At 37.6% G+C, this 21,281-nt stretch overlaps 1 protein-coding gene across 1 annotated transcript in view; it reads right to left on the reverse strand.

Annotated features, from left to right (window-relative positions):
- Positions 1-10,276: 10,276 nt before the first annotated feature.
- Positions 10,277-21,281, reverse strand: part of LOC108670978 (homeobox protein cut) — a 208,269-nt gene continuing 197,264 nt past the window's right edge. Inside the window, exons 16-21 of the mRNA XM_018158463.2 lie at positions 15,965-16,230; positions 13,951-14,079; positions 13,237-13,369; positions 12,654-12,823; positions 12,226-12,363; positions 10,277-12,053 (exon numbers count right to left, since the gene is read on the reverse strand). Coding sequence (XP_018013952.2) covers positions 10,875-12,053; positions 12,226-12,363; positions 12,654-12,823; positions 13,237-13,369; positions 13,951-14,079; positions 15,965-16,230 — 2,015 coding nt within the window. The 3' untranslated portion in view covers positions 10,277-10,874. The remainder of the gene's footprint in view (positions 12,054-12,225; positions 12,364-12,653; positions 12,824-13,236; positions 13,370-13,950; positions 14,080-15,964; positions 16,231-21,281) is intronic.

Below are 21,281 nucleotides of genomic sequence, written 5' to 3' on the forward strand. Positions count from 1 at the left end.
TAGAAGTTTCAAAAGAGTTCAGGACAAAATATGGCATATTTTCAGTATCGTAATTTTGTATATATAGATATTAGATTCATTGAAACTACCTTTATTAATAATAAAAACTGGCGTGTTAAACAGAACAAAAAAGCAACGATAGGAATATAGAAGGTCATTGCAGGAACAACGCATGTTATCAACGCCCGTTCTCACCGCGTGGATGAAAGCACTTAATTGCCGTCACTGAGTTACTTGTTTTTAAACTCATTTTCTCATTTATGGAAAAAATGCACTATTGTACTCGCCATGTCTGTCTGTCTGTCTGTCCGTCCGTCCGTCCGTCCGTGACCTCAAGTTTTCGTCGACGAGAAAATGCGCTCTATGTCACTCACTGCAGTGAGTACTGAGTTATATTTTTTTGCTTTACACAAGACGCAATGAATTTGCATTACCCGATTATATTACAGTATATTATTATTACATTTATACTAAATGTGAATAAAATACGCGTAACTGCACTAAATATTTCAAGATAATATTAGATTCCAATGAATAACTTGCAGGCACACAGACACTCAGGGCAGTAAAATTTTCAGGTTAACCATGCAAGATAGGGGACTCGCGCGTCTGTTAACTTGCGTATGAGGGTATAAGAAACTCTTAGCATAAATATATTTGTGGTACATTTTGCTTAGTGATTTATAATATTGATACACAAATATTTATTAAGCAGTATCATCCCGTTAATTCAGGGTAATTTTTTAAAGTTGAACAATAATGTCATATTACGCTAAAATTCACGATTCATGATTAATATATGAATGACTGTAGACATTGTGTGTTTGGAAAATTCTTCGAAGGAAATTCATCTGGCAAGTGTAACCATAATAACACCAAATAATTGGATAGTAAATTTCCAGAAGAATTTTTCTTGCTCCAGCCTAACATTTAGGTCTTAGCTTCGTCTGGCCGATGTTCATGAGCGAAAATTGAATACTCTTTATCATAAATCTCGTTGCCTTCATTTCGTCGATTGCTGCATTTAACGGCAGTTATTTAGAGAATCACCGTTGCCTGATTATGCATTTGCTTCTGACGCGCGACCTCCGCGTTGTACGGGAAGTTGTAGCACGAGGATGCATATACCCATCCATACCTGGGCCTATACTTGAAGAAAATATATAACTCAGTACTCACTGCAGTGAGTGACAGAGAGCGCATTTTCTCGTCACGAAAACTTGAGGTCACGGACAGACGGACGGACAGACGGACGGACATGGCGAGCACAATTGTGCATTTTTTCCATAAATGAGAAAATGCGCTAGAAAGTTAAAAGATCGCAAGTTCATCAGCCAATCATTGACGGCCTTTCAAGCAAAATCCACCAATCATAGACAAGAAAATAGAGCGTAGGTACTTACGTTCATTTAGCGAGTTTTGAAAGTATGGCCCCAGGAGGGCTGCGGAGGCCGGGGTGCATAGTTCTTTATTTACTTATTTGACATATGAAAGCTTGGTGCAAATTTCAATGCTTATTTTAGCACTAGAAATTCAAAAGTAAGAAAAAAAACGAAGAATTTCACTGAATATTTATAAAACACGTTTCGGAAACTAGCTCCATCGTGTAGCCGAAATCAAAATGTCAGAAGTTTAAATATAAATCTACACATGCCAGACAGTGTAAAAAATAGGCAGAACCTCTCTATTCACAAGTTACAGAGGATAAAAGATGAAGGCTGCATTAAAACATTTCCTCTCTTAAAAATATGCTGGATATATTTCTAGTAAATTTCTGATTCATACAATCCAGTGACATTGATAGTTGTTATGGCAATTATGAAGGCTGAGCGTACAGTCTTAATAATTAGTTTTGGACCTCTGCAAGCTGGATGCATAATACAATATTTATTGGAGCACTTGTGATTGCAACAAATTCTTCAACTCCTTCCATCAATATAGATAAAAATATCTTCATGTCGAGATTGACAACATGTTGAATGGTTGGCAATAATTCAATTTTTTTCGATGTTATATAAACAAAAAGTTGTGATGGAAAAGTCAGGAGTGAATAATATTACGAATATTTCGTACACCTTTGCGAAATTTCGTATCGTGAGATTTGATGGAATTAATTATTTTTTTATTTATTAGATCTCATAAAATAAAAAAAAATACTTAAGAAATCAATTATGCCGATACATTACTGATGTTCAAGTTATGAAGAGGTTTCAAATTGAGTTTTCTATAATATGAAATTGCAAAGACCTTTTAGTTCAGATTGACATCGCTTCATCAGTCATTTTAGCTGAAATTGAGGTTTTCGCTTCTGCGCTCCACTCAATTCCCTTTGGACTGTAGCAGAAGCGACGGCCGCGGACTAGCAATCGTGCAGAAGAAAGCTTCTGATCTCCTACCCCCTTCTGGCCTGGAATGATGGGAATTAGAAGAATTACTGCCGCCTGGAATACGGAATCAATGGTAATCAATCAAGGGTCATAATTAAGGAATGGCGGGCCACGGCGGTCTCGGCTTATTATGGCTGGCTTATGGGTGGTTCAAGGTTGGCTTAGGCATAATTGATTTTTTTCATAGGATAATGTGATTGACAGCCTCAAATGTATGTATGAAGTATAAATTAGATTATGTGTTAAACCCCAACGAGGCGAGTCTTAGAGGCACGAGTCTTTGGGACCTCAATTCTAAGTGAGCAATTCCTCTTTTCAATGGAGCTGTTATATAATCAAGGAGGATCAGGAAATTAAATGTTTCGAGACATTTTGCAGTTGTAAGTTTTTGACACTGCAGTCTCGACTCAAAGTATAATGGCATTTTTAAATTATTTATATTTATATATAAATTTTTATCGCTTTGCTAACTCTACTGGCGAGTGCTTGACAGAATGACCGAAAGTAACAAATTGGGAAAACTTAATTTATTTTTTTTACAGCTGATAATTTTTCCGGAATTTCTTTTATTAGTGAGGCATAATTTAATATTCTGGGCATCAAAGAATAAATAAATCGTGATGAGTTTCCAGATGCTATACATCGGCCGCGCCGAGGGATACAGCATTCGGCTGATCGCATGCTTCACCGGTCCGATGCCTTTAAGATGCTTTACATCGGCCGCGCCGAGGGATACAGCATTCAGCTGATCGCATGCTTCACCGGTCCGATGCCTTTAAGATGCTTTACATCGGCCGCGCCGAGGGATACAGCATTCAGCTGATCGCATGCTTCACCGGTCCGATGCCTTTAAGATGCTTTACATCGGCCGCACCGAGAGATACAGCATTCAGCTGATCGCATGCTTCACTGGTCCGATGCCTGTAAGATGCTTTACATCGGCCTCACCGAGAGATACAGCATTCAGCTGATCGCATGCTTCACCCGCCCGATGCCTTTAACATGCTTTACATCGGCCGCACCGAGGGATGAGGTATAATAACTAAGACAATTTCGCAGACGTCCCTCAGGGCGGGCAATGCACGTCTTACGATGGATCTGAGTAATGAAACCAGATCTTGTAGGGGAGCTGCCGTCCGAGACCATAGAGTTAATGTGCTCCTCACATACGGCCTTCGTTTTAACCCTTGTGTGGTGGGCCTTATAGCGAAATTATTTTATCTGTTGAAAACATTCTAGATGCTCTAGCATTCATTGCGGAATTTATGTGATGTCAATATATTTATTCTGTGAACTTAAAAATTGATAATTTTTGACACATGATCGTAAAATTGCATTAAATTTTCTCGATTCATTATCGTTTAACTACGTTGAATGTGTCATTGCTTTTATCAATGTGAAAAGAATCTTCTTTCGTTGAAGCAATGAACTTCCATGAGCGATAATATTTGCACAAGTCAACATTTTCGTATTTAACTGTAGTCAAAATATTCACTATATGGGGTACCGCGTTTGATGCATTTGGCGAGTGTTTGGAAAACTTCAAAGGTCCTCAGATTAAGTTTCTGGTCGGGTGGCGGTACAGGGTCGGCGTGTTCATCAGGTATGCTAAATGACTGAAGTTTGCGGCTGAGAAAGTCGACCGCTGAGGTGACGGACGGATAATAAAGACTCGAAGAGCAAGAATGAAAGACAAATATCTGCCCTAACTGGCTATGAATTGTTGTATTTTTTATTTCAGTTTAACTACTGATGAATTGTTTCTCTGATTAGCTAAGCAATTTATCAAATAATGCTGTACATTTTCGTATCATACTCATACATTAATTTCTCTGTTATATTAGTATATAAAGTGAAGATAAAAATTATGTCAAATAAACTAACAGAATAGTTGCCTAAGAGATTGAAATAAAATAACAAATTTCAATGAAGACGAAGCAGGAAGGTGCGACAGTACGAGACGAGAGGGAGGGCGAGGGATGCTAAGATGACGAGGCAGAGACCACCAAACTCCTCTCACTTGATTGATTCTTGACATTCTCTGAATATTCATGGCGACGAGGTGATCAGAGATGAGCTGCTCAGCAAGAGGGGCGTGGGTAACGGCAGCAGAGGCACCAAAATCTCGGACGGTTGTGATAGACGGAGGAATATGAGACAGAAATGAGATGTGAGGCAGAAATGAGATGTGAGGCAGAAATGAGATGTGAGGCAGAATGTATTTGTTTATATCTGAACGCATTTGCTCGCGATGTTCAAAGCCCTTGATTGTAGTCTTTGGGTCCTGCTGATGTATTGGATTCTCACAAGAAGTTTGCGTGAAACAATTAATATTGCTCTGTAAAAAAGATTGTGATGATTTTTATTGTTAATTTTTTGTCGTTAGTGTTATTGAAATATAACTGACGATATGAATTGCTCAAACATTTGTGCCGTTCACCAAATATGTGTATCAAATAGCCGCGCATTCACACTGTACAAAGGCAACGTCGCTTCAATTAATATTGGGGAATTGCAATTACGGTTCAAATACTGATTATTATTCATAGATTTCCATGAGATTATCAGGGTGGGCAAATCGCTTTTCATCTTCGAAGACGAATATTGTAATGGCTCGTAGGACGTAATACGATAGGAAATCGTGCTTGAAGTTGAGTAATCAACGATTGTATTTTGGGTGATTTGTCCTCAGTTTATTGGATATCACGCAAACAATACCTATTAAAATATTTCCAAATCTAACTGTTGTAAATTTGTAAGTCTATAAAAATATGAGCCTCGGTTTTCGACTCGATAAATTGTTCTTGCGAAGCAATAACTTTGAATTTACTATCTGTTCTTGCAACGAATGAAAATCATTATTCGTATTCCAACAAGCGGAGACATATTGATTAGCAATCTTTATTATTAGTTTTTTTTCTATCTAATTTTCTGTTCTCTTAAATGAAATGTTTATAAAGTTATATGCGTCTCACCAGCGTATATAATTTCTTTTAATTACGAGTCTCACGATCTTTGTTTAGGATAAAATTGTAATGTATTTTTTGCGAAACCAATTTATATAAATTTGCAGTTTTCACATTAAATAGTATTTTGTCAATTTATTGTGTATAGTAATGCGTCCAAAGTAAAAAAATATAACTCAGTACTCACAGAAATGAGTGACAAAGAGCGCATTTTCTCGTCGACGAAAACTTGAGGTCACGGACAGACGGACGGATGGACGGCCATGGCGAGCACAATAGTGCAATTTTTTCCATAAATGAGAACATGCGCTAACAAGTAAATACTAGAATAAGACGAAAGGACACACAGCGCTTTCTCTCATTACTTTTATATGATATTTTACGAAAGCGTTTGTGAACCATGGGCCGAGTGATGAATCCAAGCTCAGTTACAGTACGCGATATGTACACTGCATATGTACACTACAGCATGGCACTGTACACTGTAAAAGCGCTGTACTCTGATGAAAATTATAGGTCATATTGTCCAAATAGTGACAGACTTTTTGCACGTAGCACTAATACGTTCTTCTGCAAGGCCAAGCTGGGTACGAGTGACTCACATGGGGGAAAAGAGCGGACCACATTTAGGACAAAGTCTATTAGGAAAAATATATCACTATTAGGACAAAGCCTATGAGGACAAATATATAACTATCTGGACAAAGTCTACTAAGACAAATATATCACTATTATTACTTAGTCTATTAGAAAAAATATGTCACTATTGAGACAAAGTCTTGCTAGTTCCTCTGAGTACGCAGCGTATGCCGCTTAGGGCGGACCGAGCCTCCTCGAGTCCCGCTGGTCATGCCGGTCTGTAAAAGCTGACGCTGGCCTTTCACAGCCCGATCGTTTATTTGCTCGGCCGAGTTTGAAATGCAGGCGGTCTTTGGTCAGCTGAAGACCGGCTCTGACGAGTCACTGAGCACGTCACGAGCACGCCAGTCTCGATATATTTTCAGCTCCAGCGAGGTTATGATTCGGTAGGCCGCGTCCAGCCTACGCGAGTTTTGTGATTTGGTTTTCGGTAATACCATTCGGTAATACCATGGCCCTTATGTAATCAGTTTTTGGTTTTCGGAAAATACCATTCGGTAATACCATTCGGTAATACCATGGCCCTTATGTAATCAATTTTTGGTTTTCGGTAATACCATTCGGTAATACCATGGCCCTTATGTAATCAATTTTTGGTTTTCGGTAATACCACCGCCGGGAATAGATCATTCGACCCTTTGTCGAGCAGTACTGTAATAGCACCGGATATTACTTCTAATTGTGCTTAAACTATTTTAAAGAGCAATGCTGTAACGCTGGATTAGTGTTGATATTACTGCTATTGTTCTTATCCAATTTAAGATGTTTGCCATCTATTTCTAATGTGTGTTCGTATCACTTATGATTTGTGTTAATTTTAGCTCTAATTAAGGCTCGCTTTAGTTTGTGCTGCAATAGTTATAGTTTTGCCCTCATATCTAAATGAGGTGTTCATCGTTTGTACGAGTATATGTGCTTGTAATCTCGTAGATATTTTTCGCTAATCGCATTTGTGCAAATTTAATTTCTGTTTAGACATAATCTCATTAATTTCCGTTTGGCACTCTTCTCATTTCTTTCTTTCTAATCTAATTAATTTTCGTTGCGTGCTCTTTTATTTTCTTCCGTGATAATCTCATAAAATTCCGTTGCATGCTCTTCTTCCGTTGCGTGCTCTTCTCTTTTTTTTCGTGCTAATCTCATTAATTTCTGTTGCGTGCTCTTTCCTTTCGTGCTAACCTCTTTTAGTTCCCGTTGCGTGCTCTTCTCTTTCTTTCTTTCTAATCTCATTAATTTATGTTGCGTGCTCTTCTCTTTGTGATGATCAAATTATTTTCCGTTGCGTGCTTCTTTCTTTTATTTCTTGCTAATCTAATTTCCGTTGTGTGTTCTTATAATTTATTTCGTGCTTGTCTAAATAATTTATTGCGTGTTATTTTACTTTTTTTCGTGCTAATCTAATTAATTTCCGCTGCGTGCTCTTATCTTTTTTCGTGCGATTCTCATTAATTCCCGTTGCCTGTTCTTCTCGTTTATTTCGTGCTATTCTCATTAATTCCCGTTGCCTGTTCTTCTCTTTTCTTTCGTGCTAATCTCACTCATTAATTCCCGTTGCCTGTTCTTCTCTTTTCTTTCGTTCTTTTTTTAATTCTTTCTAATTAATTTCCCTCATGCAAATAGGCGGAGCAGTTCTATGCGCTGAATGTTGTATTCGTGGGGTACGAAATCAACTCGAGTAAATTTGTGATACAAATTTTTTCTGAACTGTAGAACTATTCTTCGAATACCTTTGATCCATCTTCTTATTTTCGAATAAAACTTCAGTATATGAATCATCTCAGTTCTGTCTTAGTTATGAGTAAATTTGATGTTTGGTCAGATGCGCGTGGTTGGATAATGAAACTATTCATGTATTCTGTATAAATACAGAAGAATGTTTTGAATTTAGAAATTTTAAAAGACATCCGGACTGATATGAATATAGTATATACACTAAGGGTAAAACTTAAAAGGAAAACAACGCAAAACATGATAAAGATCTAATAGAGATATAGTAAAAACACGTTAATGGTAATAAGAAAGAAAAAGCGCTATGCTTCAGGTTAACATCCACTGATTTCGTTCAGAAGCTCAGTGAGGGAGTTTGTCTACATTGTGCAAGCTACGACCGCTTACAATTACATATCTTCAATTGAATATCAATGAAGTACTTCAACCTAACCTGCAGGACACAAAACTGATCAACATTCACTCTTTATCTTAATATATAATCGTGATCGCAGCCAACACGATTGTTATAATTTCGTTTTCGCATCAATATCAATGTTTGAATCCCACGTAGAGCTTATCGAAAACGAGCAACCTGTTACGCACTGAAATAGTGATTTTTGTAAGATTTTCGATGTTATAATGATTGAATGAATATAATTATTGAAAATATTTTCATATAATTCTTAGGTCGCTTGAATAAATCGTATGATGACACCAGTAGAGAGCCATGTCAAGTTACACCTTAATTAAGCAATTTTCAATAATTCCCACAAGTCTATGAAATGGTTTCATATTGCATCTTCGACTTAAATTAGATAAAAACAACATGTCCCTTCTAAGATGACTTGGCAATTCAAATCTATTGAGTATCTTTAGCTGAATGTACAGAGTATTACATAATTTGATTATTAAATAAAAAATTTGACATTAGATCTTCTCTCGAATGCCTGAAAATTCGTTATTTTCAAAATTTCATTGTACGAATAGATTAGCTACAAAACCGTGACATCATTGAAATAAAAAACTAATTTGAAATAAATCCACAGACTAACATCAATTGTTTCTTATGTTCAAACTTCATAAAATCGTTAAACGATGTTTTATAGCTGAATTCGTCTCTGAAATTTGATAAATGTTAACATTTTCATTAGCCAAGACGTAAAGTTTAATATAAAATTTGTTCCATTAGTTTAATAAAAAAATTGTTTGATAAAAAATTTGTTTCATCCAAATTTCACCCATTTTTTTGCACCGACCATTCCAGACAAACTGGTTATTAATAATTGCAATTTCAACTTTAAGAAAATAGAAGCACGTTTTGCGTTTTTTTCTGCCCGGCTTACTTTTTTTTTTAAATTTATGAACGATTGAATGGATTGATCACCTACCCTTATAACATGTATGAACAACATTTGACATCTTAAGCTTAATTAATTATCAACAGATACAAAATATAACTAACGTTAATAAATTAAGAGCCAAAAGAGATTTATCAAGTAGATTATCATATGAACATGGGGGATGTATGCCAGTGGAAGAATATGTTACGTGAAGTTTTATACAATTTATACATAAATGGAGTCCCGTGGCTTCATTTGGTAGCAAAAAGATACGTTTAAGTGCAAATAGCAGCCACTCGACCAAAACAAGCTCGATGGGTTTTTATATATTGATTTTACAGTGAATATACAAAAATAAAATTTCGGTTGAAAACTGTAATTTTTGAACTTGAGAGCTTCGAATTCAAGTTATAGTTCAAGAGCGCTAATTAAGTGGTGTAAAAATCATGAAGCTATTCATCTAGATTATATCGGTAAAACGAACTGAATTTTCAACTACATCTTCCATTTTATTTAATGAAAATTACATTCCATACCAATTTGAACAAATTTTTTCTGTCGAACGTACCGTAATTTTTTCTTATTCGCAGTGAAGCGTCATTCTCATCCTCATTTTTTTCTCGAAGAAGATAACCACAAAAATTGTCATCATTAATGCATACCGACTTGCACTTTTTGCCTTAAGCGTGATATTATTTACAGCGTAACGACGAAAACAAGTGCGAGATTTAGGTATTGATTAATGGAACAAATTAACAACGCTGCTGAGTCACAGAAAACAGACAACATAAATTAAACAATACTGTACAAAGCTGTTCAGCATCACACAAAATACGGGAACGTAATGCGCATGTTAGTTCAGACAAGAAAGATTCGTTGCAATCTGGAACCTTGCCACAACCACCGAATGCCATCTAATTAAACGCTGTGATCAGAGTTTTCTCGTTGTAACCGAATGTCAGTGTTTTATTATAAATTATTCACATTATTTCATTGGTTGCTTCGCTCTATTGACGTAAACTGTGCCATTTGATATATAATGCCCTGGCTTCAAAAAGGGCAAGTTAGATGTGGGAGAAGCTGGATTAAATATACTATTAAATACGAAGTAATATCATTGTCTGGAGCATCGCAATTCCGATTTATATCCACTCAAGTTACAATGCTCCTGTAGAAGTAAGGTATACGGTTGACAAGAGCCTTCCTAATGGAGGAACTTCGCTTCTGCAATGTCAAAAAAAATGAAGCTCGAAGCATTGATATTGATTCATAGCTTGCTGCTTAGATGGAACTTCGTAAAACCCACTCGTTCATTGCCCTGAATTTTTCGTCAGACATGTAAATATCTCACGGATCATTCAAGATGTTTTCCACATGGACAGCGGAATATGGGACTAGACAAGCTGAAATTAGGCAAAATTTGCAGCCTCTGAACCGCGTAGCGATTAATCGTTGAGGACTAGATTAATGTTAGAAATCCTTTGATTTCTCAGTTTGCCAGCATTGCCGTTATTTGAAACTAATGAATTTCACTGGGAGAGGAAAAGTAGTAAAACTAAAGCGCAAATCTTTCCATTATCTGGAAGCGGAACTGTGATGACTTAGAAAAATGTGTATATATAGCCAACATACTCATTTGCCATCAATATTTACAATCTATTACTGCCCTAGCTTTTTGGTATGTTGAAAACTTTCGTAAATAGGAATTGGAATAAGATTATTAAAAATATTGAGAGAAGGCTATAATCTATCATAGGTTATTCTGACAATTGAGATTCACATGAATGTAAAATTATTACATGTTACTTCCCCGCTTATGGTAAAGTCGATCCTCATGCTTCACTTTCAACTTTCTCCGGGCTGTTCAATAGCGAGTCCTCATGGCTAGGGGCTTGCGTCACAGCCTCGGCCTCTCTGTCATCCCCTTCTGCTGTGGGCGTGGGGATTGGTGAGGTAGAACAAGGGAGCCCAGCAGCCCCTGTTGGGGAGTCGACTGCAGCATCAGGCTGAGGACTGCCGACGCTGCGTTGAGATACGCTCGATGGCGAGTGTCGGGCATCATCAATTACTGGTGATGGTTGGATTAACATCGGTCCTTGTGAGTCACGTTGATGTAACTCATCGGTCTGCATCACACAAACTCCGTTAATTATCACCTGCCGGTTGGCGTCTACGCCATTGGCTTGCCACTCAGGATTCACCCACTGGGGAAGAGATGGTTTGCGACGACTGGATGCCGTCCGAGTAGCGGGCGAAGATGACCGATTGTCATCATCGTCGTTTTCATCATCATCCCGATTGATTGGACTTCCCGCACCCATTGACATATTAGAATCGTCATCAACTACGGAATTTATCGAATCGTCTCCTTCATGCTCAACTTTTAGCGACAAGTCCAAGCCTGGAAGTCCGCCAAACGGATGCATAAGTCCATGGTGTAGGGAGGGGGGCAACCCTTTCTCTTGACGGATTTCCATCAAACGTTGGGACAAAAGAATACGGAAGTGGAGAGGGTCGAGGGGTGGGTTCGATGCATCTCGAGGGCCATCAGGAGGACTAGGTGGCATTTGCTTCAGACGCATTCTGTGATTATGGAACCAGTTGGTGATTGTGCGGGGCGATAATTGAAGTTCTTTGGATAAAAATTCAACAGTGGGCAGACTTGGGTAGGCGTCAAGGGCGAAAGCGAGCAGCAGTGCTTCTTTCTGTTCTTCGGAAAACAATACTCTTGCTTTTTTGGACGAGCCTCCAGGTGAAGGTACTTGAAAATCACCGGAGTTATCAATTGGAATATCATGTGATGGATCAAGAGCTCGTCGCCGCTTGCTGGCCTCACGCCTCTCACTTTTGAGGTGCTGAAGTTTCTCGATGTTGTGGGGGTCGGTTAACCAAAGCTGCATTCTTATGAATGGTTCGCGGCCTTTGATGCTTAGCATGTGCCATGGCTTAGGCTTGCTCAATAATTCAGAAACAGAGCCTTGCGATAGGCCCAAAACTGCTTCACCGAACAACTGAAAGTGGAATGAAAAAAGACGAGTTATTTTTCAATACCAAGCAGGGATTTTGAATGTATTTTTCTCTTTTTATACAGAGATTTTTGTATGTATGTATGAAAATGATAAAAGGTTCAGAAAGAACATGTTTGGATAACAACGAAGATAGGTTAAAATTCGTATTACAAACCTTCTGCCCAATATTGTTAGCGAGCAAGATCTCCTTGATTCTTGTTGTGATGTTCTGGGTGTCTAAATCTTGCGTCAGGGCAGCCATTTCATAAACTGAAGGCATCAGTGGCCCTGGCGAGCGAAGGTTCGGGGCAATCTGCAAAAAATGCAGACATTTCTGATTAAAAACGGGAGCTAATTGTTGCCTCCCGTTATTTTTTGAGTAACAATGGAATAATAATAGGCCTATTATGATATTTTCATGACTCGCAAGATTCGACAAGCCCAATGCCTCTGGAATGTAAATTTTCCAGCTTACAAAAAATATACTTATCTTTATATAAATTTTGATCGTTTACATTTCGCACGTCAATGAATCAAGTAAATTTCACTTGCCAAAAAGCGTCTACCCAAAGAAAGAAATGGGTCAAAGGTCCCTTGACTCACTTTTCTGAGAGGGTCCAGAGGGGGAAGACGGTTCTCGAACATTGGGTGATGGGAGGGCATGGGGATGCCTCCCATAGACGCGGGGATTCCGACTGGAGGTAGCGGGGACTCCATCATGGGTTTGGGGAGGTCAGCGGGGAGTTTGATGTGGTGGGGCTTGCTGGTGCCTGCTGGAGGAAACCCAAAGGGTGTTAACCAGGGATTAATTGCCATTTAGTCTTGCAATTGAAATTACTTTTATTGTACGTGCTATAAACAACGCAATATTCCATGATCTGATTTTAAATGAGAAAACTAGGGAATCAGCTAGAATTTTATCATTGAAGTACTAGGAACTAAAAGTTATGTCAATTTTTAACCGAAAAAAATTCATTCCTATTTGATGAAAATTGAATTTTCGGTCTCAATTTCTTTATAGATCACGATGTAATCATAAAGGTTTATGGTTAAATTACAATAAAGAGTTTAAAAACTACGACAGTTCCTGAGACAGGTATTTATTTCAAAATTGGATGTGATGAATCAATATACAGCCTTAGGAAATGAATTGATTTTCGAAAGGTTGGAAAAATTTTAGACCCACCCATAAACAGCTCACCATAACCGCCTGTGCGCATTAGTTTTTCGGGAGCGATTTTGTATTGCGATGCGACGAGTTTGTGGATGGCGTTGTCGTCCTCCAGGAAAATCTTCATGCGGATGAAAGGTTCTCGCCCCTTGAAAATAGATGGATGTACGAATCATTAGAATAATGGAGACTAAGTCCTTCTAATAATGAGCCTTTGAATAATTTTACGAATAAAAAAATTCTATTGAAAGGTTCTCGCCCCTTAAAAATAGATAGAAGCACGAATCGTCAGATTAATGGAAACTTATTCCTTCTAATAATGAGATCTAATAATTAGCCTTTGAATAACTTGTACGAATAAAAAAATTCTATATAATGAACTTAAGTGTCATTCAATAGTAAAACAAAGATGCTCATCAAAATAAAGTGGGCTGGTATACGGGGAATATTGTACGTTAAAGATGAAACGAGCCCAAGTAGAGCCTGTGCATTCTGGAAAAGCATCGAAAAATAAAACCGTGTATGTATGCATATTCAGCAATTGCAAGCTTCATTCATGAATAATACTGATAGAGCATGAACACCAAATAAAAAGATGAACCTTCAATTTGAAAGGAGCAAGAAAATATAACGAATCTTAGCCCAATTCTTCATATAATAAATAATTAAGTTGAAGATTAACGGACTCTAAGCTAGCACATGTTCTGTAAGTGATTAAATGGCCCTTACTTTCTGGGTTAGCATGTGCCAAGGTTTGGGTCGGGCCAGCAGATCAGACACCGAGCCCTGGGACAGACCCAGCACTGATTCTCCGAAGAGTCGCTGAGAGATGCTGAATTGACTTAGCTGTTCCTTAACCTGAATAGGCGTAAAAATTCTCCAATGAGTTACCATTAAATGAACTTACGACAAAGTAAAAGATGGACGTAGTAGTGATATTTTCCGTAGGTAATACGTTAAATCAGCATATAAATCATGTTAATTTCGTTCTTTAATTATAGTTTATTCAAGTATTACTGCGGAAACGCGTAAAAGGGGGATTTTTGGTCCGTTTGATTACGTCGTATATGCGCGAGTATTAATGTTTAGATAAAACTGAACTACAAAGAAGAAGTAAGCGTACCTGTTTTTTCACCTAGCAGCTCGTAAAGGAATTTCGGAGAATGATTAACCCGGAATTTGCTATAATTCTAGTATTAATTTCGTTCAACAGTGATCGTAAATTCATAAAATTTCATCACTGTTACCCACTGCAATGGCAAAATATTTTAAAGCATACAAGATATTGAACACAATTAGATGTATTTTAGAAGAAGCTTATATTATCACAATCCGAACCGAATCCTATATTGAATACTGATTACTTCCCACCCTAGATATGTATATTAGTCCTGCGTATTGTTGTAGAATTAATATTGCAGACTCATCGATTTAATTAGAATTTAGTCGTCGATTTTGATTAGTTCGACAAAGTTGAAGACAAATCGCAGTAGATGAGTGCAAATTGGACCACAGAAAATTAGAATATTTCTCTTAAGTGTATATTCCAAAGTAGCGAAACAAGTCGTGAATTTGAAGAGTCGGTCGTCAAAGGTTCAAATTTTTCTCATTTGAATATATCTTTACTCAGAAGGACGTTGAATCGATCTTCATAGCCAAACGTACCAGTTTTCCTCGTGAGATTAGTCTTTTATAGATATTGTAATCGTGCATAATGCCTGCATAAATATTTTAATTCATCTCCATATTTTATGGTAGCTGAAGTCATGAATTTTATTGCCGATCTATCACATGTTGAATGGAATTCGCGTTCAATGTTGGTTTGAGATTCTCATTTGAATTTGGATGCTTTTCATATACGGTAGTTGGAAGACACAATTATTCGAATGTTCTATTATAAGGCTCAAGTAAAAAATGGCCAAGTTAGCTTGCATTACACTGCTGAAATTCAAGGTTTAATCCTAAAAAATAATACAAATTCTAGGAGCTATAAAGTATATGAAAAAGTATACATGACAGAAAAAACACTTATCAAAAACTGGTGGTAAAAAACTGTTTAAATAAATACATGTCTGTGAACACATCAAAATGACGAAGAATGGTGGTGTCAAAGTTGGCAACCTTGCACTATTTCAGAGACGAACATACGCTTCTCGCCTTATTGAAAGCGTCATTTCAAAGCATCATATCAGCGTAGGCATCACGTGCGTTTATTGCACCAGACGCGTAATTCTTCACGCGTTAATCTGTACATCCATCGAAGGTAAAAAGAGGAGGGAAGGCTCTTCGGTCTCTATCACTTCATCAGATAAAACCTTTAGGATGGCTTCAGTAACCAATGATGACACAGACGTATGGCTGCTGTGGCCCATAAGAGATCAGGAGAGTACTTTATTTCCCGTCAAGATCACTTCCAATATACCTATAATTATTTACCTTTACATTTCGGTAGCGTGCAAAGGGTATTAACCCCAGGAAATAAAATCTAAATAACCTTAGTTCTCAGTAAGGGATGAGATCATCACTTTTCCACTTATATAAGCAATCCTGTCTTTGTTGAATTATTAATATGCATATTAATGTTATAAGTTATTTTGATATTAAAGCGGCATTAATATGCATATTAATATCATCTAATAGTTAATTGGGATAGTGACGCCATCCCAGCGTTATAAAAACAATTGAGACGATATGATGATAGTAATAACAATTAACATCATCAAAAAGTAACTATAACACTCACCCTCTTAACAATTTCTTCGGTGTTGATGTTGGAGTACATGTCAAACTGTTGCTGGGTGATGGGTGGTAGCACGGCCTTCATCGGCTTCTGGGAGAGTCCGTGACTAGCACCCAGAGGCGGGCCTGTCACCAACGAGTTGGTGATGGAGGCCATTCTCTGCAGTGGTGATGCTGTCGTCACTATCAGCTGTGATGACGTCACTGGTGATGAGTCATCACCCACGGAGCTTGACATGAGGCTGCCAATGGAAGAAGCGCTCCCGAGAACTGCGGAGAAACAAAAACTGGTTTGAAATTTTTATTAACGGATGCAAAGCGCTTTAGATAATTGACGTCTTCCAGTATTGACGTATTGTTTTTGAGTATGCTTACATGCCCTCTAGACCCGTGACATTGTTATGGTAAACTAGTTCAACATTCCTGTGTATTTTCGTCGTCCTTAGAGGATTTAGTCATTAAGTTAATACTGCCGAAAAAATATAACGCAGTTCTCACTGCAGTGAGTGACAGAGAGCGCATTTTTTCGTCGACGAAAACTTGAGGTCACGGACAGACAGAAGGACAGACAGACGGACATGGCGAGGACAATAGTGAATTTTTTCCATAAATCAGAAAATGCGCTAAAAATTTTTAAATTACAAGATTTTCTAGGAATAATCACACTACTTCCACTAAAAGTGTAGTACAAGTTTAATTTGAAGCCGTCATGTGAGGTCATCGAAGTAAACTAAAAAAATTCGTAGCTTTGTTACGCAAATTACACCTAAGAATTGATATCCCATGAACAAATTAATAAATTGATTGATAAACTAAAGAATCGTGTACTCAATAATTACTAGAAGCTGTGGTAACATTCCGTATTATTATGCATTATAATATCGGTAGAATCTTGCTGGAAAATGTCTTCTGTTTGAGAGCAAGAAACGTGGCAGCAATTGCCTATAAGACCAACATTGAAGCTATGACTATAAAAGCGTCGCATATCATAAAGAACGACGTCTGACTGTCGCATAAAAATATGCATTGTATACTTCACAACAAGTCCCTATTTTTGACAATGCAAATGGTTTCCTATAAAACATGAACTCTGATCTCAACTTCATTCTAATTGACAAGATTGGAATTCTATCCTGTCCATAACCCTTATTTGCAAACGTCTTAAACTGCTTATGAAGATGCAAGCGATAGTCGGTAGGAGTATCAAATTTCAGTGTTTTCGAGCATGAGAGGAGCCGATGTTTTATTCATAAGAGGACATTTTTGCGATAAAACGTCCGTATCACGACACATCGGAGCACTATAATTGGGCCAAGCCCATACGACCGTTCGGCTCGGAGACACGTGAAGCTACCGAATAGGATCCAGTTGCCGTCTAAATTAATACAAACAAAATACCTCAATACTTCTTTTCTCTATTATACTTCTTTCGAGAAAGAAGTATCGAGAAGTATCTTCTCGATACTTCTTTTCTCTATTCTCATCTCTGGTAATTCTTTGATGGCATCCGCATCGTGCTTTTCCTGTATTTGAAATATAAGTATCGGAAAGGTCACGTTCACTTTGATGCCGTTGTATCAGATTTACGTAAGTGTCCTATAAACATCTTTGTCGTTTAATCTTATGCTGGCGTAATAAATGTTGCCAATATATTCATTAAATTCTCTGAATGAATAATCTTATCAATAGTATTTTAGTAAAATTCCACAAATGCATGGTGCTCTAAAGCTAAATTTAGTGATAATATTCATCTGGAGTAAGCGCAAAACGTCTTATGCTTCGGTATTTGAATTTCGTCTATTAATGAGAATAAATTTGTTTGTTCGGCGTTAGTTTTATATATGCCATGAAGGTAGCGAGATCAAAGTACTAATGAAGGCGTACCGACTCTAAAAAGCCCATGGTAGGTTGTAGCTGAATTAAATATGCACGGAGTCGAATTAACGATAAGGCGTCCATAGCGGTTGTCGTGTAAAACATACCCAGCAATTCACCTGTGATAATTGATCATAAATACCAGGCTATGACTTCATTATTCTGATTGCCCAGGACCAAGGGAAAGTTTTTTCAGGCTACAGATGAGGACCGACGATAAGGATATCGCCAAGAGTCCTCAGGTATAAATACAGGACGCGAGTTAGGATCACCAGTGACTGGTTTTACTGCCTAGGATAATGCCATGATTATATTCTAATGGTGCGGAGCGACAATTATTCAAACTGACCTGGCCAGCTCCTTCAGTTAACATAAAAAATATTCAATTTCACCAAGAAAGATAGTGTTTTCGTTTTATCCAGCTAAACAAGTCCCTGCACCTATAAAATGATTAATAACTTTCTCAATTTAGAGGGAAAGCTACAATTGACATACAGATTGTGAAAATTTAAAGTAGTTATAATAAATATGATATGTTTTAACCCATTTCTACTAATGGTAACTCTAGTTACCAGGCCACCAGATACGAAAGCACTGACGCTTTTTAGCGCATTTTATCATTTATGAAACAAAGGCGCTATATTGTGCTCGTCATATCTGTCCGTCTGTCTGTCTGTCGGTCTGTCCGTCCGTGACTTCACGTTTTCGTCGACGAGAAAATGCGCTCTGTCACTCACTGCAGAGAGTACTGAGTTATATTTTTTTCGACTGATGCGTCGGTGCGAGGTCTCGTTCCCTGAAATCTGGTGCAAGAAGCGTGCGAAGTCTTCCAATGCATACTTTTTTTTGTCCGGCACTTCAATCGACGCAGGATTTTTAGCGCATTTTCCCATTTATGAAAAAAATGCTCTATTGTGCTAGCCATATCCGTCCGTCCGTCTATCCGTCTGTCTGTCCGTCTGTCTGTCCGTCCGTGACTTCACGTTTTCGTCGACGAGAAAATGCGCTCTCTGTCACTCACTGCAGTGAGTACTGAGTTATATTTTTTTCAACGAGTGAATGGTAGGACATTGCAGTCAACAGTCATCAAAGTGCACATCTACAACTGGATATTATTATTCACTCGTTAATTGTTACTGGATTACAATAGTTGGAAATTATCAGGGCCCATACTTTCAAAAAAAGTTAAGAGATCGTAAGTTCATCAGCCAATCATTGACGGCCTTTCTAGCAAAATCCACCAATCATAGACAAGAAAATAGAGCGTAAGTACTTACGTTTACTTAGCGAATTTTGAAAGTATGGCCCCAGATCTTTAATTAAATTGGCTCGAGTTTAAAACTATGTAATAATTTAGTTCATGAATTCAAGCTTCATCTGAACAAAGGGTGACAATGTCAAGTCAGGTCTTTAAAATACAGCTAGCAGACAAGTGTTGTCTCCAAAATAATAATTTGTAATCACTGAGAAAAAAGATTTTCCTGTAAGGAAACGTGATTTTTTATCGTAAATTTCAAAAGAAGTGAAAACTGGGAAAAGAATTTACACACTTTGGCACTTGGCATCCATTCAAGGTGATTGAATATGGTTCGTTACATTAACGTCTTTCAAAGGGAAACTAAAATAATTTGTTCTCATCCTACACGCATAAAGCGAACGCTTGTTAACCAAAAGAGATAGGAGTCCGTACTCGTTCCCCAACAGCGAACTTGCTCACTGTCTCATAACTTTGCAACATAGCAACATAAAGTCTCACAACGGCGAGATGTCACTATTTCTTCGAGTCTTGCATATTAATTTGAGCGCATGTCTATAGATCAAGATTCGGATCAGGTTACCAAACCTAGGAGAACTCCTCCATTATCTAATACTCCGCGACCGCTGAGCCCGAGGACATTCCGGGCATTGCTGCCATTCCTGAGCCAAGATTTCGCATGTAGCCTTCTCTAATCATTGAGCATTCGTGGTCACTTACTAATGCCGTATGTTAAAGTGTTAATTAATTATGATTTGTGTGGAGACGGCTTTCTTGTGAGGTATCTGGAGACGGCAAGAACGGTTTTAATGTAAGTGCGACGATCAAACCATTACATGAAGTTGCGCATCATATCTTTTGTTAAAAAGCTCCCAATAGCATCGTTGAATAGAATGGCACACTTTCCATTCAAATTTTACGATTAAGTTTCGAGAATAGAAAAGGCAAACGAAACGAAAATCAAGGCAAACAATTAATGATCTCTTTTGTCGCAATGACGTTCAATATTGTACAGCCTTTTTGTAGAAATTGTTTATAATAGAGAAAGTAAGATTTCAGACAAAAATCGGAGTTTTTGTTCAGCCTTTTATTGCTGTGCATTTATAGAAAGCTGATTCCTTTAGTACCTGCAACACTGGAGGAATGAGTAATGGTCCCATTCTATTCATCAATAGAAAACAGAATAACCGCATTGGCAGATTTAAGTGCTAGCGTTTAAACCTTGACTGTGTATTAAGCCGTGCAATATCGAAGTGAAGTAGTGAATGGAAATCTTTATTGGCAGATATACGATTCACTTAATAGTATGGATGCCATTGAATAAGAACAAGTCTGACTCAATACAAAACAAGTTGCAATTCACTGAAGTTCTATTCTTCAAAGAGTAAATTGAGCTTCAGATAATTATTGGTCATCTACTTGTTTGTCTTCTGTGAAAGCAGAATAAAAGGCCTCTATTTCAGAGGCAATTGATATGGATTCGTACGCGCAGCTTTGGAGTACAAAAGCGAAGAGATCGTTTGCGGTTGAATTGTTTAAATGCTTAGTTCCTATAGGTGTGGGCATATAACGTATTATGGAAGGGATGAAATGTTTTGAGATGAACAAGAACTTTGGCTACGCGTGTTTTATTCGTCCATAATCTTGCATGGAACGCATCATTCATATTTAATTTCATATGAAAAGTGAACAGTGAATAGTTACAAACTAATAATTATTCCGTTTACCGACCTAATGAACGTGATCATAAAATCTAACGTAGATGATTAAAAAAATATTATTACTGAGCATACTAAATGTAAATCAACCATTTGCTCGCATTTATTTTGGTAGTAAAATTGAAAAATAAAATATAACAAAATAATAAAACCGCGGGAAAATAACGCGGTTAACCTGCATCTAAAACAAGAGAAGGCGGTGATGCGACTAATTCAATTTATTCAATTCATGAAAGCGGAGCTAGACATTCAATGTATGTATCTTAGTATCTTTATGTCATCTTTCATTGTTGTAAGTTGGTAAACGAGCGCTTAACGACCGCGACACTTTGTTCGCTCAGATTGGATCAGAATGTTGTTAGTTCACTTACCTGTGCTATAAAATTCCTATTAAGGGGCGTGGTTACGCACATTTTATTAAATATTATGATGAACCAAGGAAGCTTGCTAATTGATACAAATCGAAAACGCGA

This window comes from Hyalella azteca, unplaced genomic scaffold (genome assembly GCF_000764305.2).
Source record: "Hyalella azteca isolate HAZT.00-mixed unplaced genomic scaffold, Hazt_2.0.2 contig11122, whole genome shotgun sequence".
NCBI classification, from domain to species: domain Eukaryota; kingdom Metazoa; phylum Arthropoda; class Malacostraca; order Amphipoda; family Hyalellidae; genus Hyalella; species Hyalella azteca.